Source organism: Mesocricetus auratus, unplaced genomic scaffold, assembly GCF_017639785.1.
Source record: "Mesocricetus auratus isolate SY011 unplaced genomic scaffold, BCM_Maur_2.0 Super-Scaffold_4256, whole genome shotgun sequence".
NCBI lineage: Eukaryota > Metazoa > Chordata > Mammalia > Rodentia > Cricetidae > Mesocricetus > Mesocricetus auratus.
This window is the reverse complement of record NW_024429182.1, coordinates 91,069,535-91,095,149: the sequence shown is the minus strand read 5'-3', so window position 1 is coordinate 91,095,149 and position 25,615 is coordinate 91,069,535. Positions and strand designations below refer to the sequence as shown.

Below are 25,615 nucleotides of genomic sequence, written 5' to 3'. Positions count from 1 at the left end.
TAGGCTTATTACTGGATAGCTTTCTCTCTTATAAATCAACCCATTTCTACTGATCTGTGTATCAGCATGTGTACCAGCTTACTGGTGATGTCCTGACGTCTTGCCTCCCTGCTGGCTACATGGCATCTTTCGACCCTGCCTTCTCTCTCTCTCTGTTCGGATTTCCCACCTGGCTTTACTCTGCTTAGCCATCGGCTGAAATAGCTTTATTCATCAATAAAAGCAGCACATATTTGCAGCATGCAAAAGGACATCCCACATCACTTTCTTTTTTATTTTCCCCATTTTTTTTTTTTTTTTTTTTTTTTTTTTTGGTTTTTCGAGACAGGGTTTCTCTGTGGCTTTGGAGGCTGTCCTGGAACTCGCTCTGTAGACCAGGCTGGCCTCCCTAGTGCTACTACCTGGCTTCTTTCTTTCTAGCCCCAATTCTGCATTGTTCTCATAGCCTTGGACAGGATGATAGAAATGTACCATAAGCATTCAAAAGTCACTTATGCTCATCATTTTGACCAGGTACAAGTTTGCAGTTGAGCAAAGCTGACAACAACACTAATATGTGTATCTTTGTAAAAATAGGGGCTCAGGTGATCTTTTTGTCTCAGTCTTGCCAGTGTCTAGAGCTGTAAACCCATGCCAAGCAGCACCCACCACACAGCCCCCCTGTTCTTTTTTGAATGCAAAAGGAAAGCTATTACTTTGAGTCAGATTCAAGTCGTTCAACACATGTTAAGATGAAGGTTCAAATAAAAAATAAATTTTGAGTGATTAATGTGTGCTTTGTGCACGTGAAAATTTGGGGCCGAGGAGAAATGCCTGGCTTTATTATCTGCAGGGTAAGCCACATCCTCTGCTCTTGTCAGTCCTTTGGGAATACAACTGCATCTACCATTTGCCTGTTGTCCATTCATGCCAGGCCCAAGCACAGCCAGGTCCCCTAATGGCAGCTTTGCTGTTGCCTCTGAAAGTCAGGCAGAAGAAAAAAAAAGCTAGAGGTGGGAGAAGCCATCATGGTCAGCCCTCGACCATTTCAGAGTGCTGACAAAATATTGTTTTTCATCTCCAAGATGCATAGACATTTACTAAGTGCCCACCTGTGTCATGCTTTTTCACTGAATTCCCACTAGAGAAAGATGAATAGAATATAATCCTCGCTCTTAAATCACTCCATTCAGAAATGGGGCCAAATCTATCAAAACATAAATTACTGTCATTCTTAAAAGCAATGTGTAAACATCTCCATTGATTAATGTGACTTCTGTGAGGAGCAGGGGCAAAGAGGAGGCATCCAGCATCCTTGGGAACTGGGACCAGGTGTAAGTATTAGGAAGGCCCCCTGGTGCATTTGCATAAGGCCTTACGTGAGATTTTTGTTTGAATTTACAGATGGAGAAAGCATTTTCCTGTGGAGATAGGAAAGGCTTTCGGTGTATGGATTTTTTTTTTTTTAAGAGAAGGGTCTCGTGTTTCCCCATACTAGGCTTAAACTTATTGCGTAGCAGTGGGTGATCTAGAACTTCTGATCCTCCTGCCTCTACTCCTTAATGCTGGGATTACAGTTGCATACCACTATGCCTTGTTTACATGGTTCTGGTGATTGAACTCCAGTGTTGAGTACATGCTAGGTGCAGAGTTGCATTCCCATTGGCAAGAAAACTTTTTTGTCTTTCAGGGGTGGGAAATATTCTGGTGTGTTTAGAACTCACAGCTTGATGATAGTGCACCCCGAAGGTGGAGGACCTTTGTTATGCTACAAAATGAGGCTTTTTTCCCCCCATGACAAGCAGTCCGGGGTCAGCTGTGGAAGGTTGGGGATGGACTGAAGGGAAGTTGGTCAGAAGCCCAGAGGAGGCAGCTTTGAAAGTTGGCTTGGATGTTAGAACTTACTCAGGGCAGTCTGAATGTCAATGTTCAAGTCCATATGAGTCACTAGGAATTTAGGCATAGATCTTTTCTGGAAGAGAAGATAGAATCCTACATACTAACCCTACACCTCCCCCCAAAAAAAGCCCAGAGTATTAGATGGTGGATTTTTCTTTTTACAATCTATTATTTAAAATAAAACTATTAGCAGAATGGCCTACCAAATCTGCCACCCATCACCTGGCTTCAACAATCACCCCTTTCTGGTGTCATCCTTCAGGGATGGATTTTGAGATGAACCTTTGGGAAAGTTTTAAATTTGAAGTTGTATTTGAAGCTTTTCTCTGAATCAGCCCTTTAATTAATATAATAACAACTTATCCATGTGTTCATCCCTGAAGGTGACTTGAATGTGTAAGTGTATACTTGTGCAAGTATGTGTTTGCCTTGTCAAGAAGAAAAGCGAGATTGAAGGGTGGGTTCTGAGCCTGAGGAGATACATAACCCACAGAAACCTGTCAGTGGAGTAAGGGCTTGTCTAACATGGTGGCAGGTGTGTGGAGTGGGGGACAGAATGGAGATAAGTACTTCTGGGAGGGCAGTTTGTTAGATAAGACACCCCTAATGTCCACTGGAATGTTTGTGTTGGTGAGGACCTGATTTACTCTGACAGACCTGACAAGTCTTATCCAAACTCCAGACACTGAGGGATAATGCACTGTGGCAGGCATTGTCCAGCGGCCACAACCCAGATGCCTTTCCTCCCAGACCACCCTTTTTGCATTGCCTTATGCAGGAAAATGAGTCACAGCACCAACTTCAGGTTTCTGAGGAGCCAAGCTCCCAGTTGGAGCTTATGGGGAAAGTAGTGTACCATCCTTGGCTGTAAGCCACCTGGCAGCTACTGAGGGTGCTTCTTTCCATCCTCGAAGATGGTATATTGGTCACCAGTTGCATGGGGACCAATAATTCTATGGGCACTTTGTCTTTCACTGAGTGGTCTGGCTTCATTTGAGATATGCTAATTGTTCATACTACTTAAATTTGGCAGCAGTTGAAAAACAGGACAAGAATTTGGAGGGAGACTAAGCTATCAGCTTTATAGCTGATGGCGTTATTTATAGAGAATGTGGTCCATTGGGTCCTTATGCATCCCTGTGCAGAATTAACATGTCCACCTCTAGTGGGGGCATATATAAATGTAGTCTCTAGAGACAGGTCGCCTCCCTCATTAAGATGTCTCCAGGGAGAGAGAAAGGACAGGGCTGAGCTGTACATGCTCTGTTCACTCTCTCATGCTCATCAGACACGTAAGTAACCATTGCCAGAGAAGATGCCAGTCTTCTTCCATTGGATATCTCCATGGCAAAATGAAACATTAAATGAAGGTGTGAGTGCCTGCTGTGGGTCTCAGCAGAGATTATTTGGATGCTGTCATGGAGAGTATAGAATGGTTTGAACGTTGAAAAATAATTTTTAATGTCTTATAGAGACTGGAGAAAGGTGTCTTTAGGTTAAGGAGACAGTATGCAAAAGACATGGGCATGCTGATGCTCTCCTGTAGCTTGAGTGTCAGAGATCCCAGCAGACAGAGTCAGTGTCTAAATTGGGGTTTTCACCCAGGCAGTCTTAACTCCAGCTATGCCTTTTAACGCCACCCTAGACTGTTCTGGTACTGATGCTTTTTTTTCCTTTTCTTTTTTTTTATTCTTCGCATCCTCCCACACTATTAGTGGGATGAGTAGGTGGCTTCCAAGTGCTCCTTTCAGAGATGTGGTTGCCTGGAGGACAAGTTCAGGGGGTGAGTGGAGGTGAGACTGTTCTCAGGCTGGCCTCAGCTTCACCTGCTGCCACCCTTTCTCTGGTCTCTGGTCACAGACTTTGCAAAACAGAGCTGATGATTGTAATGTATCCCTCACTAATGAGATAATGTAGACAAAGTCTTTTCACTCCTGGGAGGTAGGAAACCTACTGTGAACTCCCAGAAGTCAGTGTTTACAGGCAGGTGGAAATTGCCCAGGCAGGAAGTCATTTGCTATCATTGTGATGCATTGCAAACAGCCATGAGGATGGGGGCCAGTCTGGGGGAGGGGCAGCAGTTTTGAGTTGTTCTTGGACCTTTTTTATCTCACCCATCACATTTAGGTTTACTTTGCAGACTTTCATTTTCTGAGGCCCTCCGAAGGAAGCAAGGAACCCTCCTTTCCAAGTTCTCTAAGTGGCTGCAGTGGCTCCTCCCTCTACCTGGAGTGAGATCAGTTCATGCTATGGTATGATTAAGGAGCCCATTAAGGAAAGGCTGTGATGCTCTGCTGCCTGCATGCAGCCTGGCTCCCCGTCTGTCTTACTTCTCCCAGAGGCATGCATGCCAACCTCCCTTCCCACCCCCACTCTGAGTCCTTCCCCTTGGTGCAGTGCCTGTGTAGTCTGCTCTGCCTAACAATCCATAATAGGGCCCAAGGCTGAGGACCATGGCCTTGGTCTCCAGTGTCACTGTAGTCTCTTTAAATTAGAGATGACCAGCTTGGGTGCTGAGCAGAATGCCAGGAGCAGATTTGGAGGTGTGAATGATCAGAGGAAGGTGGAGATGCCAATTGAAGACAGTAAATAACCAAATGAAGGGAAATGTCATACTCTTCTCAATGCTCCTCCATCTAGGGTCAGAGATGCTGTCTGCATATAAGCCACTCCAGGCATTGGTTTCCTGGCCAGACTGTATACTCCTTGTGGGCTGGGCTCAACTCGACATGGTTGTGTCTCCTGCTCTTGGGTGGTGTCTCTCATAAGTAGCTTGCATTTTAATAGGGAGGGAGATATCTGTTCTGTTCTAACACTGAGGGACAGCAAGGCCATAGGTATGGCTTTGTGGCACTTGGAGGTAAGGTCTCAGTGCCCTGGGATGCTCTTTGTGCCATGTGGAGGAGGGTGTTGAGCTGTGTGACTGTCCTGCTCTTGTTACCTGGTATTGGATTGTGATCTTGCTTAAAGGGCTGTGGTTGGGCGAGAAGGGCTTGATTATTTGGGTTAGTGCTTAAGTGGAAGCATCTGGGTTGGGCGGTGCCAAAAAAGGCTGGTGGTGGGTGGCGAGGACATGTGATGGGAGCTGTGCTGGATGGAACTTCCAGAAAGCCAAAGGAATCCTTCCAGTATGCTCATAGAGCGGGCTTGCATGCAGTACACATGTTCACAGCAATCTCTTGGAGCTCACCCATTAAGGAGTGGCTGGGAATGCCCAGTGTGTATGTCCAATAACCTGGCACAACAGGAGATGCTAAGGGAGCAATGCTGCTTCAAAACTCTACCCCATGCATGAGAAAACAGTGTTTTTGATGCTGTAAAGTTCCAGTGTTTGTTGTTAGGAGTTGCTGATGGTGTGATTAGATGGGGCCAAGTAAAGCAAGCCTCTTTTATTTAAATGGCATTCTTTTATTTTCTCCTGCTCAGTCCTTCCTAGACCATGTAAAGTAGTGCTGCCACCAACCCAGATATCACCCACCAGAGGCCTTTGTCGTCTCTGGCAACAGCTTTCTGGGCTTCATGCCTCTAGAACACCTTGACTAAATGCCTGTGGCCTTGCCCTTGAGTTATGACACAGAGTTTAGTTTGTCTGCCCTCTGAGGCAGGCATCTCAGTCCAGGTAGACTATGGGTCTCTTCACAGTCAGGCCTTTACCCAATGGACCTTGTGACCTCAGGGCTTTTCAGGACGTGGCATGGTCTCAGGGCCCCAGACTTAGAGTAGGCAGAAGCAACATGGCCTGCCACCCTTGGGAATCTCTCCATGGCAGATCTGTGACCCTCTTCTTCCTTCAGTCTCTCTCTTTAGGAATGGGGGTATCTATTCTATGCCTGTCCCACATCATGGTGTGGAAGCAGATAACTTGTTTCACAAACTCATAAATGGAAAGATTTTTTTTTCCTATTTCCTACAGGCTTCTATTTGGTCTATTCATTCCCTCAACTATATGAGCTGAGATCCAAGGTCAGAAAGAAGTCCTTGCAGGGCGTTGGTGGCACACATGCCTTTAATCCCAGCCCTCAAGAGGCAGAGCCAGGTGGATCTCTGTGAGTTCAAGGCCAGCCTGGTCTACAGAGCGAGTGCCAGTATAGGCTCCAAAGCTATACAGAGAAACCCAAAAAAACAAACAAACAGACAAAAACATAAAACAAAAGACAACAAACAAACGAACAAAACCAAAGATGACCTTGCCCTGAGGGGCTTACCACTGAGACACCAAAAAGTGTACATATAATATGGCAAGTACCCTGGAGAAATCTGTAGTGGGATAGAGTGAGTCCAAAGAGAGGGGACCTGTCGAGGAAGGTCCTAGAATTGGATGTTGAAAGAGGAGAGGCTGAAGAGCGGGAACAAGGGCCAAACATCCTATACTGAGAGAGAGTTGCCTGTGAGAGCAGGGACAGGTTGGTGACTGTGGCTGGGCAGACGAGGAATAAGTCTGTGAACTTCCAAGCACAGGCTTGAAGTCCGATGACCCCGCAACGAGTCCTGCAGCTTCTAGCAAAGATGAGGCTTGGTGGTGCTAAAGGATTATTTTCAAGGACACAGTTGGTAAAGGAAAGAACTGGGGTGCAAATGTGGTCTGGCCAATGTATGCCCCATGGGTACTTGCCTTCCTTGTGGATGTCCAGGCCTCTATTCATGTCCTGGGTGATAGGAAGCTGTGAAGCAATTTAAAAACTCTAGGAACACATCCTTCTGGCTACTATGGGGGAGGTTGGGGTGGTGGCAGTGGCAGAAGAGGCTAGAGACTGAAAGAATAGACAGCAGAGTCATTTTGAAGGCATTGCTTTGACCTGGGGACATAGCTCAGGAGATTGCAGAAACGGGAGACCTGGGGATTTCCCAGCTGAGGATGAAAGAAGGGGAGACCCAGGGATAATCACTGTCAAAGGGGAGACACAGCCCAGCAGCTGCAACCAGAGGCCTCCCCTTAAGACCTTCCATACACATAAAAGCAGACCCTTGACTAGGCCACAGGATGAGCCAGAGTGAAGCTGAGGACCTGAGTTGTTGATGGAGACATAAGAGCGCCTGCTTTAGACTTGCCCATAAGGATTTAGAGAGCAGGAGAAATGCCTAAGAAAAGGATAGAGAGTATGCCTCCCTAAGTCATGGGTCCTGGCTCTCAAGAGTGTCTTTAAATTGGTTTTATGCATGAATCTGTGACTTCCTGAGTTATCTTGTATAAGGGACAAGGGTTATAGATTAAGCCAAATATAAAATTAAATAAAAAAACCCAGAAACTGATACTGATTTACTTATTTTTCTTAAAGATTTTTCTTTGGTCAATGAAAATTGCAGGTGGTTTCTACTAGGTACATTGTTTAGCTTCTGGGAAGAGAGAGGAAGGCTAACACAGTTAAACACAAGGCCCTGTGTAAGCATTGCTTACTGCTTTTTTTTTTCCCCTCGAGACAGGGTTTCTTTGTATTGTTTTGGAGGCTCTTCTGGAACTCGCTCTGTAGACCAGGCTGGCCTCAAACTCACAGAGATCCGCCTGCCTGTGCCTGGGATTAAAGGCTTGCTCCACCAATGCCCGGTTGTTTACTGCTTTTAACATCTTTGTTTGAGATGTCTTTAGGAAGACATGCACTGTTTCTGTAAGCAATTTTGGCTTTTATCAGGCTTCCTGAAATCTCTGACTAAACAGATTCCAGTGTGAGGGGCTTTTTAATCCTTCCCATGTCCCATTAAGTTCTCCTGTCTTTCTGTCCTGCCTCAGTCTCCCTGCTAAAACTTTGCTCCTTTAATCTGAAGGTGTCATCATGATTGAAAGCTTGCTTCTGAAACTGCCTCTGGTTGAGACAAGGATGTAAAGAGGGTCAGAGGCTGTGGATCTAAGGAGCATTATTTATTGGAAATTTAGAAGAAAAGATGCCATTAACTGAAGCATCAAACTGAATAGACAGTAAAGCATTCAGCAGATTGTTGTCCCTAATTTTAGTATTGTCACTAGAAATAGAATAACATTCTTTTAACAAGGTGTCTGAGAGCCATGAAGTAAAAGAAAAACAAACAAACAAACCACATATTGGTAGCGGTATTTTTAGGCTATGTCAAAACCTACAAGAACAATTTACAAAAGAAATATGGAGGCTGAGGAGAGGCTTAGAGTGTAAGAATGCACTCTGAAAGCAGGAGGAACAGAGTTGCAGCACCCATGTTGAAGCTAGGCTAGGCCACGCAAGCCCCAGAGTACTGGCAGGCAGGGATAGGCGGATCCTGGGAGCTCAGTGGCTAGCTGGATTAGCCCCTAAAATGACAAATTTCAGGTCCAGGGAGAGATTGGGTCTCAAGAAATAATGTGAGAGTGAAAGCAGAAGACATCCTCTGATGGTGTGATTAGATGGGGCCCTATCTGCATATATACAATCATACATCAAGCATACACACCCAAACATGGCCGTCTTGTCTGTCTGCCACTCTCTCTCTTTCTCTCTCCCTCACCCCCCCCTCTCACACATGGGGGGGCATGGGATTAGAAGGTATATAGTATAAAGTTTTAATCATTGTGATTGAGAATATGTGACTACATTTCCGAGTGTCTAAAGGAAACGTAACACAAAGGTAGATTAGAGTTACGTATGGGTGTTTAAATGGAATTTATCTTTACTTAGAACTTGTAAGTCTAGTTTGCAGGTGTGAGAGACCTTCAGGATGATCTTGAGTCTGTGAGACTCAGAAGGGACAGGCTTCATTTTAGAGAATAACTTCTTGGTCTTCTTTTCTTCATTATTTTCACCCTGGACGGGGTTACCTCTATCTGAGAACATGTCGGCACACATCACATGAGCTGAATAAAATTGAGTTGCCAGTCTTCTTGGGAAAATGTCCCTCTCCTTTGGCCTTGGTTAAGAAGACTGTGGGTTAATCGCACCTCCTGGCTTCCTGCAGAGTTAGAGCAGACAGGCACTCATGACTTCTTGGACTGTGGACTTTGTTTCTGTTTCTGAAAGGCACAGGTGACTAGAACAGTTAATGTTTCTCTTTCCAGGTGACATGAATCACTGGGTCCTGTAATCAGTTTTCACTAATCTGTTTGGAGCAACAGAACCTTTTATTCACCTTGAATACACCAGCTGCTTTGTAGCCTCATTAGCTAGCATTGCTGTAGCTGCTATAACATGCATAATGTCTGCCCACTTTCTCTAGAGTATAGCTGGAGATGTGATAAGCTATGGGTGTGGAATGTCTATTACCTTTTAGATGATGACTTCTACCGTCATGCCTTGTCTTTCTGTTTGTTATAGAACAAAAGGTATTTTAAAATAGGCTTAAGGCTGGATGGCTAATTAGGAGGTGGTGCCACTTCTGGAGGTAATGACTTGGCGATAAGGGGAAAGCTTGGGGATGGGCAAGGAAGGAAACTTTGCCAGACCTGGTGATCTGCCAGATGTATAAAGAAGGGAAACTCCAGGAGGACTCCCAGGTTTCTGGCTTGGTAACAGTGCTGGGATCTCTGAGATGGGATGAGGAGCACTGAGGCTGTGATCTGTTGGGGACACCCTGTGTGAAGATGCAGGGAGGGAGATGGTGTTAGGCACTGGATAGTGGGGCACTGGCTCCTACTATCTATCACTCTGACGATGAGTTGGCTTATTTTAGTCAGTAAGTCTGTAGCCACTTCTCCACAGATTATATAGAGTTGACACTCCAGAGTCCAGACACATGATAAGGATGGAGGGAAGAGACTGGGCATATACAACCTCTATCATTCCTTTTTTGCAAGATGAAAGAGATTAGGTGAAATCACATTTAGGTTGGCAGGATAGAGCTCAGTTTCCTGGAACTATTGGCTTGAGAGGAACATTGGAGCTTAGTAGGAATAGGGAAAGTTGATGTCATAGCATAAAAACAGGAAAGAGAGATCGGGCAGTCAGATGTCAGGCGTTCAGGGCCACACCACTAGTAATAAGGCATTTGGTTAGGATGGGGCAGAGGGCTGCCAAGGGTTATGACGGAAGTTGAACTTAGTAAGTTGAGTCACAGATTTTACCCTGTGTCTGCTGGTCTAGGGCCTCCTCTATGCCAGGGAAGCTGGCACTCAGCTCAAAGAGCTGTCCAAATTATCCTGATAAACATCAAAGTTTAAGGATTGCTGAGATGGGTGATGTAGTAAGGGAGGGTGGGAGGGAGGCCACCAGTGGGGCAGCTTTTGGGTGAGGTAATGGAGGGCCAGCTGAGGCTGTGGAAGCAGATGAGCTCACACTGGCCAGAGTCTGGAGAGAAGATGCTGCCTGGCTTTACATAGAAGTGTGGGCACACCTGGTTGTTCTGTTCTGTCTCCTCACATGCCTCTCTTCTCCCCACATCTCACCTGGAATCTCCCTGGCTGCTGCTTCTCTGTGCTGGAATATTCTGGGGCATCCCAGGCATTCTTCTCTGTTACTCAAAGCCTCTCCACTTGATAGTACTGTCTTTCTGTAAGTGACTTTTCGACTGCTGTCAAGAGTTCTCTGAGAACACAAGGCTGAGAGTTCCAGGGGGTTCTTAGCACACTTTCTGGGTATCCTGGTTGGTGCCATTTGGATGTTCCTGTCCTCTAGGGACTAGGGTTGGAACTACATGGCCAAACTAAGCTTTTTTCTCGGCCTGAGAGCAGTCTGCCAGTAAATTGCACTGCCTCGCCTCCAACTTTGGTCAGAACTTAAGGCATCTTCTACAAGCATTCTTGCCCACACTGCCTTCTCTTGTGTGGCTTTCATGTATTCACAGCTGTTTCTCTGCTGTGTCCTTTTTCTTTTTTCAGGATCCCTAGTAAGTCCTTTAAAAAAGTTCTATCTGTCTCCATGTGCTCCAAGCCTCTCAGGGGGTTCCTGTCTCAGGAACAGGCAGGAAGAGTGTTCATTCTTAGGTAGGTTACCTTGTTTTCTCATCTAATTGAGGGAGAACTTGTGTGAGGATTAAATGAGATAAAGTTGGATAAATCCTGATCCATGTAGCTTACAAATTTCTGCCCAACAAAGGAAGAGAGTATAAAGAAGAATTGGGGCTCACATCAATTAAATTTTGGTTTTGTGCCAGCCATACCACGCATCTTTTCAGTCTTTTTTGTATTTTTTTTTTAACAAGTTTCACTATGTTGCTTTGAGCGTCCTGGAACTCTCTATGTAGACCAGGCTGGTCTCAAACTCAGAGATCCACCTGCTTCTGCTTCCCAAGTGCTAAGATTAATGGTGTTCACTGATACAACCTGACAGATTTTTATTTTCAGTTCTGAAGTTCAAACCCAGGGCCATAGGCATGCTAGGCAGGTGTTCTACCATTAGATTACACCCCAGCCCTGATTATTTTAAATTTGTGTGTTTGTGTGTATATGTGTATGGGTATACATGTGTATTAGTGTCCTTTAGAGTCATAGAACTTACAGAATGAATCTTTCTTCTCTCTATGTATGTATGTATGTATGTATGTATGTATGTATGTATATACATGGGAATTTATTGGAATGACTTAAAGGCTGAGACTTAACTATGGTTAGTTATGAATGGAAAGTTCAAGAATCCAGTAGTTGGTCAGTCCCACGAGGCTGGATGTCCTGGAGAAGTAGGGGCCAATGCCAGTGAGGGAATAAGTATTCTGGCAAGGCCAGGTCATGCAGGCTAAGAAGGAATATGCCCTATTCCTTCTTTCATTGCCTTTCCAGCAGAAGGTGTGGCCCAGATTAAAGGTGTGGCTTCCAGCATCCAGATCCGTGTCAAAGGCATGTTGTCTTCTTGCCTCAAGGTGAGGATCACAAGTGTGCCCTCCATTTCTGGACTGTAGTTCGTTCCAGATACAGTCGAGTCAACTATCAAGAATAATCATCACAATAGGCATATGTGTGCCGAGGCCAGAGGACAGTTTTGGCTCTTGTTCCCTCAAGTTCCATCCATCGTAATTTGAGAAGGATCTTGCATTGGTCTGGAGCTCATTTATTAGGCTAAGTTGGCTAGCCAGAGAGTCCCAGGCATCTTCCTGTGTCTGTCACCTTCGTGCTGGGGTTACAAGCATGCACCATTACTCTTGGCTGTTTTCTTTATGTGGGTCTGAGGGGTCAGAATGCAGGTGCCTCAAGCTTGTATGGAAAGCAATTTATGACTAAGCCACCTCACCAACCCCTGATTGTTTAATCTTTTTCAGTACAACGTAGTCACACACTTAATAGTTAAATAATTATACATAGCTTGTTAAAATAGACACTCGCAGGTCTGTGTATTCCCATTGTTCTTCTTGGGGTGCAGGCACTGAAATCCTTTTAATGTTTTTCACTTTCTTCTCTAAACCGTAGCATGTTCTGCTGCCTATCACACTTGTTTGTCATTATCTAGTGATTCAGGGGCTCTGTAGAAACCCCGAGGGTGAGGATTTAGCTGCGCTTCCAGCTCTACCCTGTCACCCATCTACACTTTTCCATCTATCCATGTCACCAGGGCAGTTTTGGTGGGATCAATATGTGGGGTTTCACTGTAAGGGCTGTGATTTCTCTCACTTTTTTGTTTGTTGTTGTTTGTTTCTATGGCATTTCTTTGCTATTTTCTTGTTTTTGTATTTTTCTTATCATTGAATTAAGTAAGCAAATTCTTTACCAACTATATAAACCTCCTGCCTCTGGTGTGCCGTGTCTGCTGCGCAGCCTGTGTCCGAGAACGTGCGGAGGATGTCGGGGATTGACAACACATAGACCCGAAGGCTCCTCAAGAAGGCTCTCTTTTATTCCTACTCTGGCTGGTTATTATATACCCTGATACCAGAGGTGGTGGTGGGTGGTTCTGAAGATGCGGTTAGTCTTTGGAAAAGGTTGAGGACAGGGCGGTTCCCGTGAGCCAGCCCTTTTCAGGAACTTATTGACCCAGGCATTGTGTTGTTTTTAGTAAACATGTTTTTAGTAAACATTGTCTTACAGCTGCCTACTCCCAGGCTGATGGGGAAGTGGGTCTCTGCTCAAGGTTTGGTGTCCCCACACTGGTGTTCTCAGCTTCGTATTACTGCAGAAACCTCTCCCAGAGCCTAGGGCTGACATCCTTCCATGTTTGGTACATAGCTGGAACTCTGACATCGCCTCTATGACTCCTACATTCTCTGTGTCCTAGTGGCTTGTGTTTTCCAGAGTAAATTCTTGTGTTGTTGTTTTAGTGGGCAGCTAAATTAGATGTTTGGGTTCAGTTGCCTTGTTTACTCTGCCCCTAGCAGTAAGATTCATTTTCTATGGATTTGAAGATGGCATTGTGGAGCCTCAGAAAAGTTATGAAGACCCACAGCCACAACTCAGCAGAACCCAGGTCTCTGTCTGTCTGTCTGTCTCTCTCTCTCTCTGGGTGTGTGTATGTATGTCTGTCTCTGTCTTTCTGTCTCTCTGTCTTTGTTTGTGTGTGTGTGTGTGTGTGTGTGTGTGTGTGTGTGTGTGTGTGTGTGTGTGTATGCAGGTTCACATAACTCTGAGCACAGGTCTGGAGACTAGAGGTAGATGTAAGATATCTTCCCTGTCACTTTCCACTTTTATTATTATTATTATTATTATTATTATCATAAGTAGAGTCTCTCACTATGTAACCGTGGCCGAACTAGCACTTACTATGTAGACCAGGCTGCCTGGGAACTCATAGAGATCCACCTGTCTTTGCCTCTTGGTTGTTGAGATTAAAAGTATGTACCACTATACCCATTCTTACACTATTTTTTGAGAGAGGGTCTCTCAGGGAACTTGGAGTTCACTGATTGGCTAGATTGTTTGGCCAGTAAGTCTCTGGATGCTCTTGTCTCCCATTCTCCATCTCTGGGATCACAAACACAACCACTGTGCCCAGGGTTTCTTTTGTGGTTGGCACTGGGAACCAGAACTCAGGCCCTCATCCTGTGCAGCAAGTACTTTACCCACTGAGCCATGTCACCTGCCCCAGGGCTTAACGTAACTGAAGTGTGTCTGGCTGCACATCTTACTTGAGGGCTTGACGGATGTGGTTGAGGATTTAGGCACTGCTGGACCTCCCGACCGCTTCTTTTCCTCCTTCATGCTTGAACAGTTCCTTGCTCTTCCTTTCCCAAAGAGATGTCTCTTTTAGCCTTAGAGGGAGCAGAGTGCGTTTCTTAAAATAGTAATTTACAAGCAGCTGTGGTTTCTGGGAGGTCTGTGTGTTACAGGAAGAAGGTTTCAATTTCTTGTGATGTGGTGGAACTCCTTTATCATTTCTTGGCTATCTGCGGAGATACTGGGTATGAGATGAACCCACACATCATGGAAGTTGTATGGCCCTTGGGTATGGGATTGTGTAGGTTGTGCCAACTTGTACGATTGCTGGGTTCAGCTGTTTCCAGGCTGGAGAACAGGGGTTCCAGGGAATTCCAGCCCTCCTCCCAATTTGTCCTGCCCCCTGTTTAGCTTCAAGGTATCCAACTGGTTCATGTTGTGCAGCTCATGAGATCATGGTGTCATCATCACAAGTTGCTTTTCTAGACATAGCTGTTCTTTCTTCATTGTCTGCTTTTGTTGGTACAAGGGTCATTTCCTTCTTTTCTGGTAGCAAAGAGGAAAAGAAGGTTTTGCCTTAGCTGGAGCTGCAGACTATCCATCCTCATAGAGAGGCCTATGAGCACAGGGCAAAGCAAATGATACATGGATCAAACCTTTTCTTGAACAGAACATCCTGCCTTATTTTTGTGATCAAGGATGAACCTATTTCTTGTGTCAGAAGCACGACTGCTCATCTGGGCCAAGTACATGGCCATGCTCAGTACTGACTTAACTGTGTCTGTTACAAGTATGGTCACTGTGTTGGGCATGTTGAGAGTGGTGTCCTTCTCTATACTGTCTCTCCTTCTTGAGACAGAGTCTCTACACCACATTGTTGATCCCAGTTGTCTGTGTTGTTTCTAGTAGGTTGCTGATATAGAATGGTTAAGGCATTCTACCAAATTATAAAAACAAACAAATCTTTCCCCCATTGGTAGGGAAGATAGCTTGTTCTACTTCTTACCATCTGTTTACAGGCTACCCAACTTCCTCTTTGGATTTATATTCTGGTGGTCTTTTTCAATGGCCTGTCAGATGGTGTTTAATTCTGATGCACCATTTACTTTCTTCACTTCCATTCTCTTTGGAATACTTCTCAGCACATTGCTTGCAGAGCTTTCCTTTATTAGTCACATGTGTACAATGAACACTGATGAAGGAAATATTACATCCTGTTATCTAACAGTTTTCTACAAGATTAAAGCATTCCATCCTACAGGAAGCTCCTTAAGTAGGAAGGTAAACAACTCAAAATAGCTTCAGGAAGTTCCTGAAACTGACCAGATTCACTAGGCTTCTCCTTCCTGGAGTAAACTGAGCCAAACTGGAAAAAACGAGCCTGAGGGAAGCTAGCTGCCAAAAAACCTCTCAGACAAACTGAGCTGCCAAGACGATTGAGAGGAAAAAAATCTGCTCTGAGATCAGACCAGCTACATGAAAGAAGCAGAAACCAGCCAAGCTTTATGGAAGAATTTTAGGCCAGTGTTACTTGGAAAGGACACTCTCCAACCTGTTGAGCTGCCTGCAGGCTGTGCAGTGTGCTCCAGGTACCCAGCTTTTCTGAACTGTCACCCCTGCTGGGATGGGCTTTGGTGATGTAGCTGTCTTTGAGCCATTTCTGCTCCTGACCCATATTTCTGTAAGTAGCCCTAATAAAACTCACTGGTTCACCAAGGTGGACTTTGGTGGTATCTGCATTTTGGTTTGTTGTGGGTTCCCAATCTAGGGTGAGTAGATGTGTGTGTTGTATATTCCCAGGAAAAGTTTTGCCACACAGTGCTTCCCTATGGGGAGGAACAGAGAAGGCAATGAAGACAGCACACATCGTTGTCCGTTATCAGATAATACTAGCCTCTGAGGTTTGTGTATTTTATGATAAGCAGTGATGTATGTGGTTGTTTCCCCTGGTTCCTAGCACAAGGCACCTAAAACTCTTGAGCTGTAAAGTAACTTTCAGATGTCTAGCTAAGGCTAGAGATGTACATAGAAAAGCTTTTGTTATTTATAATAGACCACTTTCAATAATATCTAAGTATTTGCAGATGATGTGACTCCTAGAGAATGAAGGCTGGTGACCAGAGGAACCGACCATGAGAGTGAAGAATTAGAACTAACTCTGTGTGTGTTTGTGTGATGAGTATGTATGTGTGTGCCTGAGTATATATGTGTGTCATATGTGTGCAGGAGCCTGCCAAGGTCAGAAGAGGCATTGGCTTTCCTGGAACTGGATTTACAGATGGTTGTGAACTGCTGCCTAGGTGCTTGGAACTGAACCTGAGACCTCTGCAAGGATAGTAAACATTCTTACCCCATGAGCCATCTCTCCAGCCCCATGGGTTAGAACTCTTAACCCTATACTTAACTCTTTGCAAAATACGAATCTTAAGCTTTGTGAGCCAGTTTAGCAGACTACCAAATCCGAGGAAGGGATTGTGGACCTTTGTTTCAGCCCAGAGACCTGAACTTTTCTCTGACATCTGGGGTGGGGACTTCCTGTGGGACTGAGCCCTCAATTTGGAATATGAGACCAAATCCTAGTATGTATACTGTATGCAGTTCACAGAGAATTAAAGAAAAGTTTAGTGTAGGAGGACCATATAGATTAAATGTCACACATGTGAAAAGAGAAGTGAAGTTTTCTTTTTTTTTAAACCCAGGATTCTGCAGGCAAAGGTTGCCCCATTGTGTATTCTTTGCTAACACAGAGTCTATCCTGGACACTTAGGAATGGGGAGAATGGCTGTTAGTGGGCAGAAGGGGAATGGCTGGAGACCTCCTGGCTTCCCTGATTTAGTACGATTGCCTGTGTTCACACAGCTTGGGGAAGCTTGTGGCATATTGTCTCCTGTACACCTGACACTGTAATGCTTGCTTCACAGTGGCACTGTGACAGCTGGCAGGAACTCATCATTACTCATGTGTTCTGCTGTTGCTTCAGATCCAGCAGGTCTAGAAATGAGCTCATCAGCTCTGCCTGGAGAAGCTTCCCCAGTCCTCTTAGACTCAATGTGGCAAGGATACCCTTTGACTCATGCCCCTCTTTCTGTGGGCTCCGAGGGTGCTCCCAGGGTTCACCCACTTGCTGTTTGCCAACTCATCACTGGGCAGACATTCTAGGTGGTTATTATAAGACCTCTCTATTGCAGGGGTCCATATCATGAACCCTTGGGGGTTGCCAACCACCAAACTGACCCCATCAATTTTCATCCTGGTCCCCATCATGACCCGTCAGTGGAGCCTACCTGCCTGCTGAAATATGGGATCTTTCCTTAAAAATCTTCACTCTGTTTCCAGCTGAGACCATTTAATACGTTATCTGTTGGGATTCAGAGCCGTAAAGTAGTGATTCCCAGGTTCCTCTTACTAAACTGTCCCGATCCTGCTTATGGGAGTCTGTGGAAGGCTTTGACTCATTCAGAATAGCTGGTTGCTCATGTATAATCTCATCAACCATTTTGACCTTAGCCAACTATGTCCTGCCCTTACATGCCTCCCTGCCTCACACACCACCCTCTCTACCTGGAAGAACATTCTCCTTCTGAGAAAGCTCCAACTCATCTGTCAAGACTCAATGACGCTGCCTATCCTCCCGTGTCAGTACACCTCACAGTGTCGTGATTATTTGTTCATATTTCTGTCTTTTCCAGTAGACTGTGTGGCCTATGGGAGCAGTTATCAATACTTCCCCAGTGCCAAGCCTGGCAGAGTTCAGGGGGTGCTAACTGCCTGGATTCATCATTTCCTCACAGTTATTTATTTACAAAGTGCTTATGCCAGGTACCCTGCAAGGCACTGAGACAACAGAGTACCTTGTTCCATTGGGAAAGTGGAAGTGAACACATGATGGATAAGATACTTAGGAATTGTGTACTTTAGGAGCGACGTCTAGGGAAGGCCCCTCTGGGAAGGTTCTCTGAAGCCAAGAACTTAGGGCGAGAGTAAAGCAGCCTAGCAGAAATCTAGGGAGAGAACTCAAGAGCGGAGAGGATGGCAGGTGGCAACTCACAGAGGAGGATGTGGTCTTAGAGTGAGGAGCAAATGGAAGACCAGAGCTATAGGAAGGGCGGCGCCAAGCTGGCCTGGCAGCACTGCCGTCATGGACCATGGGAAGGAAGGAAGGATTGTGTTCATTTTCCCTTCTAGGAGCAGTGAGGTGGTTTTTGGAGGGCAGTATGTCAAACCTCGTGCCCCTACGACTGAACAAGCCCTGCTTCAGCTACCTCTCCTTTCCCTGCTACCTTGTCTGTTCTAATCCAAGCTTTCTTGCCTTTCAGACCCCAGTAATGCCACACTCTGGAGCCTGCCTAGACCACTTTCCTGCTTCATGGGTGCTCTGACCCAGGAGTGTGTGGTCCCTGTACTATGACCTTGAAGTACTAGTTAGGTCCCCTGAACTCCTCTATGAGTGAATATTCATAAGCTAGCTGTGTAGTAGGTCTTGACTCAACACCGACTCCCTGCTCCCCCACTCTTCCATTCTACCCCTGCCCCTAGCCAAGTGCCCTCGCTTCTGAACTTTCTGTGGACCTTGGCCTTGTGGAATGCTGCTTTTTCCTCCATGTGCAGAGTGGCCTCCTGCAGGGGAACCAGCCTCTGAGTGTAGCTGGGTTCTTCCTCTCTGGCCCACTGCATTTTAGCTTCAAAGCTTGGCTTGTGAACTGGTCTGGCAAAGATATGTCCAGAGGTATTTATTTCCTTACTTTAAAAGCAGAACAGCCAAAGCAGTCCTTATTGTATGCAAGGAGAGTTCAATATGACTTTACTGACCCTTTGTCCCAACACCAATCTTGTGAGTTTGATGCTGTTGTCCTCATCTTGCAGTTGAGGAAGCCAAGGCTCAGTGATCACACAGTAGATAGTATATGATAGATCTTGGACCTGGACTCAGACTCATTCTTTGTGGTCTTAAATTCCTTAACTATTTCATCTCCCAAGCCACCTCTGATTTCCTTCAGAGGTCCCATGTCACAGGGGAAGCGAGTGGAGTCTCCTTCAGAACCATCTGTTTCATTCTTTGGCGTGGGCACTATGCCTGGGTCATTCAAAGGGTGATGCACATTAGACACATGTGTAGGTTGTGCTGAATGAGCAAACAATGACTCCTGTTCCCGGTTTACAGACATGAGCTCAGTATCTTCTTAGGATGACAAATGCTGTTGTAAGACCTCTCCCGTCACCCAGGAAGGTGAGAAATAGGAAATGTGAGAGGAGGCAACAAAAAGGCAGTATAGCTTCAGTGTCTGTCTAAGAGGCAGAATTAAGTACTTGCCCTGGGTGGGTGGGGATGGTAGTGAGGGGAGGAAGTCCATCATCCTTAGTGATGGGCCCTGAGAAAAGGGAGTGAGCATTGGGAAGTAGCTGGACTGGGTATCCTAGGAGGTGGTCTTTAGCCTGAAGAGGCTGGAATTTAATGGTGTTGAGTAAACAGCTAAGATAGTCAGAGGCAGTGTTCTTGGGACAACATTCTCTCCATATCTTTGCACTTGTGACCCTTCTAGATGGGACACACCAGTCATTTGGGAGAAGGAAAATTACAGTTGGAGCATTTCAGTCAGGATAACACACATCCGGGGAACGACTGTGTGGTAAGGGATACATGTGGCTCGAAGACAGTGGGGCCTTCCCCAGCAGTTAGAGCTTATGGGGCCTTGACTGTGAGCACGGAGAGATGTAACAGTTGTGTCTTGCTGTTGCAGGGGACTCTGGGTAAGTTGGTAGCTTTCTATTACAAAATGTGAATGCTCAAGATTCATGTTGAAAGAAGTATTCTTCCCAGGAAGGAGAGTGCATGGAGATGTTGGAAACTAAATACCCCTTACTAGGATCCCTGCTCCCCCACACATCATCATGTTCATTTGTAATTCTTGTTATTTTGTGTGTGCCACAGTATGTGTGTATAGATCAGATGACAACTTTTGGAATCTGTTCTCTCCTTCCACCTCTACGTGGGTTCTAGGGGTGGAAACTGATGTTAGGGTTATACAGTAAGCACTTTTCCTGCTAAACCTATCTTGCTGGCCCTGGCCTGGATTAAAATTTGTTTTTTTTTATTTTATGTGTGTGGGTATTTTGCCTGCATGTATGAAGGCATCAGATCCTCTGAAACTGGTGTTACAGATAGTTGCTGTCATGTGAATGCTGGGAACCAAATCTAGGTCCTGTGGAAGATCTGCTAGTACTCTTAACTGTTGAGGTATTTTGCAGGCCCCAGCTGGATTCTTAATGAAAATGTGTTGTGTGTTCGGTGAACACAGTATTCTACACTTAAGCATTTGTGGGAAAAGCAGCTTTCATTGTAACTGCATTTAGCACCAAAACAAATAGATAAAGCTTTTAAAGTAACTGGTTATGTTTATTGCTATTATTTTGTTCGTGGTGTCATGAGGTTTTTGTATATGCCCAAACACAACAGACAGAACACATTAAATATGTACAGTTCTTTATCAATGATTCCTCAGTACAGCTGCTGTTTTAAACCCTGAAAAATACATGCTGATGAACCTAAAGCACTTTCATGGTCTTGCACATATAATGCATACCTTCTGTAATTTCTCCTTTGTTCTGTATTTGAATTTTCAGTAGCAGCTGGAGGAGACTAAGCAGACAAAAGGAGCCATGGCTTCTGATGCTAGTCATGTGCTTGAAGCTGCCCTGGAGCAGATGGACGGGATCATTGCAGGTAAGCTCTCGGGTCCCTAGGACTGACTGACATACTCCCCCCCTACCCCCCAATCTCAGATCCTAGTTCCTTTTGTTGGCATAGAGAAAAGCCCTTTGTTTGACTAAGTTTAAGTGATTTGCATTTAAGTAGTTTAATGTACATGCCCCTCTCTCTCTTATGGAATTTTCTTTTATTGGTCTGATAGTTTCCGAGTCTCTGTTGGCTTAGGTGGGTGTACCAGAGCCTGTGTAGAACTCTGTTACAGTTTGGATCCTGGCTGTGAGGCAGTTTGGGTGCAACGAGATTGATTGTGTTGTAAAATTTTCAGAGCGCATCGTAGCTTATTACCGTGGAACTGAAGCTTGAAATTGAGCTGACTTTGTTCCCTAATCAGCGTCTGCTCATTTTCCTAGCTGTCATCCAGTGTGATGAGGAGACAGCAGGCAGTTTTGATTCACACCGTGATTACAGCATTCTTTCTCTCCTATCATTTTTAAAATTCACCATTAAGTGTTTGGTTTTTAATATCTGCATTAGTCAGTAGGGACTATCTTTAGAAAGGCTACAGTATAATTGTGGCTACGTGGGGAAGTCTACCAGTGGGCTGTTCTGGCTGATTGATTCCTTGACAGGAGTAATCAGGAAGCTGTACTCGTGCTAACAAGGCTGTTATTGCAGACCTTACCAGAAGGTCCCAGGTTTTCTTCCTGTCCTTACTGGACACACTTCGGTGCCCCTATTTGCAGAGTATGCTGCTTTGTGCTCCCCACTGTGTGAGCTGTATGGCTGGAGAAGGAGCTACAAGGCTGAGTGGGGCTTGACTGCAGGAAGTGCTCAGGACACCCGATACTGTCCCTTGCCTGTTGTTTGCTTCTCCCCATTGCAGAAAGACATCTGAGTCAAGGAGGGTTCTGGGAGTTGGAGCTTAGGGTGAGGGAGGCTGTCAGTATCCTACAGCTTCCTCATGTTACAAGATCCACTGTAACTCAACCAAGCTGTCATCTGGCAGGCTCTCAATTTCTCCATGAACAGAGGTGTCCTTGAGAGGCTGTGACCAATGTCCTGCTTTTCTAAGTCTCCATAGTTCGGGATGTCTTGTTCTAAGTTAGGGTGTGTGATAACTTGCTGAGAAGGCATCATCAAGCCAGTGGATGCTTCGCTCTTGTTCTTTACCAGTGTCACAGTGTGTAAGTCCCTACAGTAAGCCTTTAAAGTATTTCTTGTTGTATTAGTATTGCAGCTTTGTCAGTTGCCATTGTGTTGGCCAGCTTGAGTCTTGAGGCTCACCCCGTCTCTCCTTCAGAATCAGTTTGTCCAAGCACAGAAGACAACTTGTTGGGATTATGGTTGGAATTATGTTGAATTTTCATATTCATTGGAGCTAGGGATGCAGTTGGAATACAGAGCACTTGTCTGGCATGTACAAGGTTCTGGATTCAATCCCTACCTCTGCTCAAAAGAGCAAGAAATGATGTCTTGACAGTATTGAGTCTTGAGGAATGAATACACTTGTTTCCTAAAGAAGTGTGGGGTAAGCATAGGGACCAAAGCTCAATCCCCAGAACTGTATGAAATAGCCAAACATGGTGTCTTGGCTTATTAATTTCAGCATTGGGGATGCAGAGATAGGAGGGCTCCTGGGGCTCACTAGCCAGTCATTCTAGCCTAATCAGTGAGTTCCAGGTCAAGAAGAGGTCCTGTCTCAAAACATCAGGTAGGCAGCATCAGAGGACTGACTCTCTCTCTCTCTCTCTCTCTCTCTCAATGAATAGCTCACAAGGGAACTGGTGACATTGTATTAGAAATCTGAGGGATCTGTAGAGAAGCTTTCCCGGAGAGGAAACAGGAAGAATCATGGGCTGGAGAGAGTCGGTGTATATAGCTAAAAGTTGATATACCAGGGGAAGGAAAAGGGACCCAGCATAAGATGCAGAAGAGACAAATGGGATTATGGCATGGCCAGAATGGGGAGGACCTCAGACGTAATCCTGAAGGCGTGGGAGAAAATGAGAGATTTGTGGGAAGAGTGACTTCAGCTACATTTGCAGGCTTACTTGGATGCTCGGTGGGTTGAGACTAAGGGGGACAACAAGAAAAGCAGAGACCAATCAGAGCTGTATGTCAGTCTTATAGACCCTGGGTAAGTCCTTGGATAAATGTGCATGCCGTATATAACAGAAACCACCAAAACCTGAATGAGTGAAAGGGAGCTTCTGTTGTGAGAAGTGGACTCTTACCTTTGAGGACAAACTCAATGTTGGAAAAGTGTTCTGTCCCTCTTTTAATTTATCAAGAGCTTATATTTTAGCCAGATAGGATGGCTCACATCTGTAATCCCAGCATTTGAGACAGGAGGATCATTACAAGTTTCAGGCCAGCCTGGGTTACATCATAAACCTCTGTCTCGACGAATAGCATTTATTTTATAGCACTTACTATGTGCCGAGAACTGCTGTGAGCACTTTATGTGGGTAACACAGCCCCCTCCCCAGGGGGGAGCTGCTCCTTTCCTAGTCACATGCAAATATGAGGAAACTGATGCTCATATCACAGAGACAGTTTGTAGAGCTAGGATTAAAATCACGTAGTCTGCATACAGATATTCTTCCCTACCCACCTGCCCAGAAAATCTTAGGTTGTTTTTCCTACAAGACTCTCACAGTTGTTCCACATGGAGACCCAGAAAGTCTATCCAGCCAGATACACCCTTGCAGGATGGAGGGCAAAGGGAGAGGATAAAGAAACAGAGCTCTTTGTCCTGGAAAGTGAGGAAACAAAACGAGTTTCCCATGTTCCATACGGGCTGTACTAAGCTACACTCCCCCCCTCCCACTTGTCCCAGATTCTCACCTGGCAAGCCTCGAGGATCCCTTAAATAATCTGTCAGTGCCAGAGAGGACTGTTTAGAAGCGCTGTGTGGAAATCAGGAGGCAGGAGCAAGCAAGCACAGTATGGGCTGAGCCTTCTCTCCTGCCTTATTTATATTTGTTTATAGCACATGTATAGTGACCAGTTATATTCATATTACTCTTTTTTTATTGCACCAGAGTGACAGTTTCAAGAGGACAGAGGCTGTACTATGACATCTCTCCATTAGTCTGTAACACACAGTAGTGGCTTAGTAAGCATCTGTCATGTCCATATTTTATTTGCTTTTGTGACTAAACTATCCTTTCGTTGGTTTCCGTATATATCTTCTCTCTGGCATCATACTGAATTTCACTTTTATTTTCTCTTCTTGTACCTCTGGATAGGATTATTTTTTAAGGCTATCACTAGTTTTGAAGACTGAGTAGTTGCTAAATCCTAGTTTCTTAGTTGTAATTAGTCAACACCAGCATATTAATGGTTCAGCATTGGTTCAGCATTGAGTGTTTTACTGTCTAGAGGACATGCACTTCTGTGGTATTCTTAGTGAAGAGAATGCTAATTACCAAAAAGTGTCCTCAAGATTTTTAATACCACCCATGTTTTCAAGAGGGTTGGGACTTCTTGGGCCGAAGAGCTTAGAACTTGTATGGTTTATGGTTTATTAATATGGTCTATGGAGCTGTGGTTTGAATTTGACTTCTGTCAGTTATATCCTCTATGACATCTTTGACAGCTGTTTAACCCTTCTGCAGTTCATTTCCTGTGTAAATGAGATAGTAGTATTAGTGCTGTCTATCTCTTATTATTGTGAGGATTAAATTAATGATGATCAGGTACTTAGTGCCTGGTACTTGGTAAGTACTCTGCTGGTCTACAGTATCTCTGCTTTATTGATATTAGTATTAATGTTATTTTCACCATCAAAAGGTACAGTGCTATTCATTTAATAGAGATAATACTGACAATTCTGTCCTTATGGCAAATATGTCCCCCACCTCCTCCAGAGCCTCATCCCAAGGTGATCAGTGGTGGTGGTTTGCTTTGGGGGGTTGCACAATAAAAATTGGTTTTTGTACATGCAAAAAGAAATTCCTGTAAGCAAAAAGCAGGACTGTTAATCATATACTTGAGTTCTTGAAACTGAAAGGGTACACCATAGGTATGAAGATACTTGATTAAAATCCCAGATGTTTGTGAGAGAAAGTGGAGAGGAGGCGACTGTTACAGGCCCTTGGACCAGTGTCAATAATGATTTGCTTCTAATACAAAGACCATTGTTGCAGATTGCAGGAGGATGTTAACCTTCTATCCAATCTTCCTTCTCATTAGTCCCCATGACTCCATCTGCAGATAATACCGTAATTGAATTGTGCTGTTGGCAGTGGAAGTCCAGCCATGTGTTGCCTAATTACATCCCTGTGGATGGCACTAAGCAGCTGACATGGATGCTAAGTCTGCATAGAGCTTTACTGTGTAGACACAGGTTCAGTGGCTGTTCTGTCAGGCCCCTTTTGGCACAGGACCAGAGCCCCATGGTCAGGACAGAGGGCCACTTATTCCTCTTTGCTTTGGCAGAAGGTCACTCATGCAGTTATCTCTAAGATGTACTTATTGATAAGGGATAAAGACTGTTTTAGGACAGCTAAGAAAGAGGTTACCCATCTTTTGGGCCTTCTGCCAGCCCTGATTAGTGTCTGGCTTTGGATGAAGGAATAAAAGACTTCATGGGGGTGGGAAGTTCTGGTCAAGACTAAGATAGTTCCTTTGGCCCTTAAGTATCAGCCGTAGGGGTTGTGGCTGAGGATGTGGCTGTCATCCCAGTACTCATTAGCTGGTCTTGTCCACTCCTCTGAGTTACATCATCATAATCAATCATCAGTAACAGCACACCACCTTTACTGCCTGTCTCCCACTCAGGATTTATGTTGAGAGCCCTGTAACAGCTGAGATTTATAAGCTGGGTATATGGCAGCACATGTCTAATGCTAGTATACAGGAGACTGAGGCAGGAGGATTGGGAGTTTGAGGCAAGGCATAGGCAGATATTGTCACTAAGTAAAATAAAATATATACATACATGCATACATATCACCAAAGTTTTGAAAATAATGTTGTGTTTGTGTGTACATGTGGTGCACATGACATGCGTGCATGTGGAGTTGAGAGGACAACTGTGGAAGCTGATTTTTCTCCTTCCACAATATCGTTTCTGA

General features: G+C 44.9%; 1 protein-coding gene across 5 annotated transcripts in view; it reads left to right on the top strand.

Moving 5' to 3' along the window:
- Ppfibp2 (PPFIA binding protein 2) overlaps positions 1 to 25,615 on the top strand; it is a 139,705-nt gene that overhangs the window by 17,288 nt on the left and 96,802 nt on the right. For 4 of the 5 annotated variants that reach the window (XM_040756740.1, XM_040756749.1, XM_013117543.3 and 1 more), the window contains exon 2: positions 20,450 to 20,549. In XM_040756740.1, the coding sequence (XP_040612674.1) occupies positions 20,486 to 20,549 (64 nt within the window). In that variant the 5' untranslated portion in view covers positions 20,450 to 20,485. The remainder of the gene's footprint in view (positions 1 to 20,449; positions 20,550 to 25,615) is intronic. The other variant, XM_040756744.1, reaches the window with a different exon arrangement.